The 4,325-nt window shown below is 49.1% G+C and overlaps 1 protein-coding gene across 1 annotated transcript; it reads right to left on the bottom strand.

The window, feature by feature from the left end:
- Nucleotides 1-124: 124 nt before the first annotated feature.
- Nucleotides 125-4,096, bottom strand: thap7 (THAP domain containing 7). Its single transcript, XM_079367586.1, has 5 exons — nt 3,978-4,096; nt 3,134-3,213; nt 2,569-2,706; nt 2,353-2,463; nt 125-2,249 (listed from the first exon to the last, which is right to left on the bottom strand). The coding sequence occupies exons 1-5, from the start codon at nt 4,041-4,043 to the stop codon at nt 1,079-1,081; spliced, it is 1,566 nt and encodes a 521-aa protein (XP_079223712.1). The 5' UTR covers nt 4,044-4,096; the 3' UTR covers nt 125-1,078.
- Nucleotides 4,097-4,325: the final 229 nt, after the last annotated feature.

Below are 4,325 nucleotides of genomic sequence, written 5' to 3' on the forward strand. Positions count from 1 at the left end.
CACACACACACACACACACACACACACACACACACACACACACACACACACACACACACACACACACACACACACACACACACACACACACACACACACACACACACACACACACACACACACTTCACAGAGACGAGGCTGTTTAACGTCCTTAAAGTTTGACTCAGACATTTAAAACAGAATCATTCAAACTGAGCAGGAGGATCAGAAATCCAGACTTTAGTACAACTACATTTCCCATAATGCCTCTTACTACGAAAGCAGTTCTTGCAACTGAAGACTGTAAAAGACAAGTCACTGTAGCGCCATCTGTTGGACGACCATGATATAGCTTGTGTTCAACAACTTGCTTTTTTTTTTTAAACCAGAAATGACCATATTTGGACATAAGAGTGTCCATAAGGATTACATTACAGTCATGTGAGCCTGTTTCACTGCTGCAGGCCGAAGGCAGCACAAAAGCACATCGTCGTTTTGTACCCGTTCTCGAGTCCAGCTCCTGGTGACCACGAGAAATAACCACACGTTTGAACCAACGAGGTTGATTCAGAGACAGGAAGTGCAGCTCGCAGCTCGGAGGGACGAAAGAGATGGAACAAACTTTTTTTTTTTTTTTACTTTAAAGACTTTTTTCTGTGCACATTTTAAACTTTATAACGGTCTCACCGAGTGATCTAGACTATGAAGCGTGTCCAGAGTCCAGAGTCCAGAGTCCAGAGTCCAACCTCACACGCAGGACGCTCCATGTAAAGTCTGTCTCGCTGGACGCCGATAACGTTGATTCAGATTAGCAGCGACAGCGGCGAGCTACTGAAGGCGGGTGAATGGACGACGTACTGCTGGAGATTTTTACCCAGCAGCCTCGACCAGCGGCGTGCGAACGTGCCGCCGTGACCCGCGCTGTAAAAGAGCTCTGAGGACTCGAGAAGACCAGAACCGAAATAATCACAATCTGAACACTAGTTTTCACAATGCATTCTGGGATACGACAAGTCGACCATGTGGAATATAATAACGGGACCGCACTCAGAAAATGGAACATTTTAATGAGTCATTTGTGCGACGTTATTCAAACACGTCACGTTAGAAACTCTGTGCTGAGCTGCAGGTGAAAGCCCTCCAGGTGTTTCTTCAGCTTCTCCCTCACGTCCTCCTTCGGGTTAATAAGCGCGTGCTCGCCGAGCTCGCCGTCAGCACACACACCCGCCCCGCTCTCCGCCAGGTTCCCAAAGTCTCCTCTCAGGTCCGTCTCTGACAGCAGAAAAGTTTGTGACACGTCGCCGCCCCCGACTTTCTTTAAAACGTGCGGAGCGCCGTCCTCGGGCAGGACGGGAACCAGGACCACAGAACCCTCAGAGCAGTCCTGGATCCAGAACAGCTGCTGAGCCTCAGGGTCCCCGTCAGCGCCTAAAAACTGCTCGTGGACGTCGGGCGTGGACGCTCCAGGGGGGGCGGGTTGAGTTCGCAGCAGGACTGTGGCGTCTGTGTCTGAAGACCGGCTTTCTACACTTGTCCCCGGTGAGTTCACCGACACGTCTGTCTGCATTTTTGTTACTTTTTCAGCTGTGCGACGAGTTCTGTGCGAGTCCTGAAGCCCCTCCCCTCCGCTCTGTGAGACGCCGCCCGCGTCCTGTCCCTGTCCTCGTCCACAGTAAAAACACTGTCCCCTGTCCTCCTCGCACCAGCTGTTTGTGCTCTGAAGAAAACGCCCTCCAAACTCCGTCTGATCCCCTCCTCTGTCCTCAAACGAAGCTGCATCGTTCTCCAGGTTCCTTCCTCCTCTTCCTCGTCTCGTCTCCTCCCCTGGACTCCGGCGCTCTTTGGACACCGGCGGAGGCTGTTTCATGCGTTTGTCTCTCAGCCTGAGCACGGTGCTCCTCAGGCGGCTCTCCCTCCGCCGGGCCGCGTGCAGCTGTCGCAGAGCTTTCTCCAGACACTCGATGGCCTGGTCGTAGCGCCTCCTCCACAGCAGGGGGCAGAGCTGAGCGTAGCTGTGCTCCTTGGACAGGTAGAAGCCCGGAGGAGGCGGCAGGCGTCTCATGTAGCGTGACGGGGACACGGGCCGCGTCTCCGGTTCTGGAGGAGGACTGTGCTCGTCCTGCGAGAGCCGCTCCACCTCTGGAGACTCCTGAGGTGCGTCTTCAGGAGTCTCTGCCGGAGCCGAGCGCTCACCTGCAGGCTCACCTGCAGCCTCGCTCTCGTCCTTCTGCTGCTCAGTGGTCTCCTGGTCGTCGAGGCGTCGACTCTTCCTGCAGAGCAAAACAAAAAGAATGAACACGTGTGTTTGTGTTCGGGCTCAGGTTGGTGAGCGGTGTCTGTCAGGCTTCTGATCCGTGGATCAGGTGTGCTTACCTGACAGGAGCGTCTCCTCGTTTCTGCAGCCTCGCCGCTCTCTTGGATTTGGTTTTTGCTGAAGAATCAAACACTGTCGGAAAAGCATCTTCTCTCAGTCTCCTGATCCCGCTGAGAAGGAAAATCAATAATCAGGCACACTTCAAACACTCACTGATATCCAGCAGCCAGAGCTTCACATAAAGAAGCTCCAGTGACGTGTTGATGAAGTGTCACCTGTAGCCGGTCAGCTCGAAGCTCTCCGGGGTGAAATGTTTGGAACAGAAGTAGACAAAGTCACTCTGAGGGTCCCAGGAGTCTGCACGGCGGGAGTTTGTGATCCACAGGTTCCTCCTCGTTGGTCCTTTAGGCAATCTGTCCACACATCAAACGATTACTACTTCAGAAGGTTTTCAGGAGTTCTGTGCGAGTTTGGAAGCAGCTTCAGAAATACACGAGGTCAACAAAAGTCCTCTAGAAAATGAAGGTGGTGCAATCACAGCGTTCCCATTCAACACGCTCTGAAAGTCTTAACCCAACAACGAAGGGTTAAATTACCTGTGATGGAGGCCTGAGTGTCACGTCCAGACCTTCATGTAGTCAAACTAAACTAACCAGTCACCCTCAGATCAATCCTTTCAATAAAGATTGGTTGACTTTTGGATTCGGGGGGGGGGGGATGTTAAAGACTAAAATCAGATCAGGTTTACTAGTCAGCCACCTTAGAGACAACGAGCAAACAGCAGAAAAGAGCTGATCTCTAACACGCCCCGGATGTGTATGAACTGAGTCTCATACTTACTTGTGGAAGGTGATTCCTGCATTTCGACTCTGACGGTTGTCTCGAGATTTACATCCACCAGCTGAGCAGTGTCGGGGCATCTGAGAGAGAGAGAGAGTAACCCTGAAGCAGTCAGAGAGAAAGGTTAAAAATGTATTATCTGTCTGTGTGGCGATCTGCACATTAAGACTTCTTATTGGCTCCTCGTGACCTCCCCGGGGGGTCGCGGCCCCCGCTTTTGGAAGCATTAAATTAAACTGAGGAAATGTGGCTCTATTTGAGAAGTAAATACATTATACAGCTTCCATCTCATTACACTGAACTCAAGCCTTTCACTTTTTGATATAGTAAAATGAATCACGTCTCTTGCACCGCTAGAGGGCACTGTTACTTTGTTATGTTGCTTCTGACTGTGTCAATAAAGTTTAAACAGTCAAGAGAAAAACGTTCACGTCTCTGAGTCATTGAAGTAAACACAGAGAGAATATAATATGAATACTGTTCTTGTTTACAGTCCTCTGGTGATGAGTTATTCCTGCAGAAACATGTTTATGTAATTTAGTCTTAATGTTTGGATTTTAAACCACAGTCTGTTTATCTTATTCATGTCATTATTTTGTGATCTTTCAGTGAAACAGTGAAGGCTGCAGGTCGGCTTAGTGTCGACCTGCAGCCGTTGTCTCTTTAATTTTTCACACTTTGATAATTTAGGTCGTAAAGCATGCTAACAGGGAGCTAGCACGAAGCTAACCTTCCCCGTTAACGTAAAGGCTGTGACGTCATCCACTCTTTCGGTTAAAGTAGAAACTACAACAACACGGGGCGCAGTGGTGACGAATACAAACACGTAAATTTAAAATATTACCACTGTGCCGCTGGTTTCGACCTCACGAAGATGGCTGACCTTTTCTTCAATCACCTTCTTCCTCATAGATTCAAAACACTAGATGACGTAATCGCGCTGTGAGACGTGGGCTGTGACGTAGCGTGGCGGCCATCTTACCTCAGACAGCTCATGCACGTACTGTTTAAATTAACCCTAACTTGCTCAATTTTCAACCGATTTTTAAAAGGTTTGATTTGTTATAAACGTCACAGACACACCTGCTATCTTCCCGCATTATTATCCTGTCAATTTTCCATATTAACAAAATACGAGCATTTTAATGTCAATAAAGATAAGCCGTTCCGATTCTGATTTTGTATTTTGTAA

The sequence above is a fragment of the Symphodus melops genome, assembly GCF_947650265.1.
Source record: "Symphodus melops genome assembly, chromosome: 18".
Taxonomy (NCBI): Eukaryota; Metazoa; Chordata; class Actinopteri; order Labriformes; family Labridae; genus Symphodus; species Symphodus melops.

Excerpts from the sequence above, each read along its gene's own strand:
- thap7 (XM_079367586.1), bottom strand. The coding sequence starts at position 4,043 with ATGAGGAAGAAGGTGATTGAAGAAAAGGTCAGCCATCTTCGTGAGGTC. Across the intron at positions 3,214-3,977 it reads TCGAAACCAGCGGCACAGTG|ATGCCCCGACACTGCTCAGC; the intron begins GTAATATTTTAA and ends TCTCTCTCTCAG. Across the intron at positions 2,707-3,133 it reads GCAGGAATCACCTTCCACAA|ATTGCCTAAAGGACCAACGA; the intron begins GTAAGTATGAGA and ends ATGTGTGGACAG.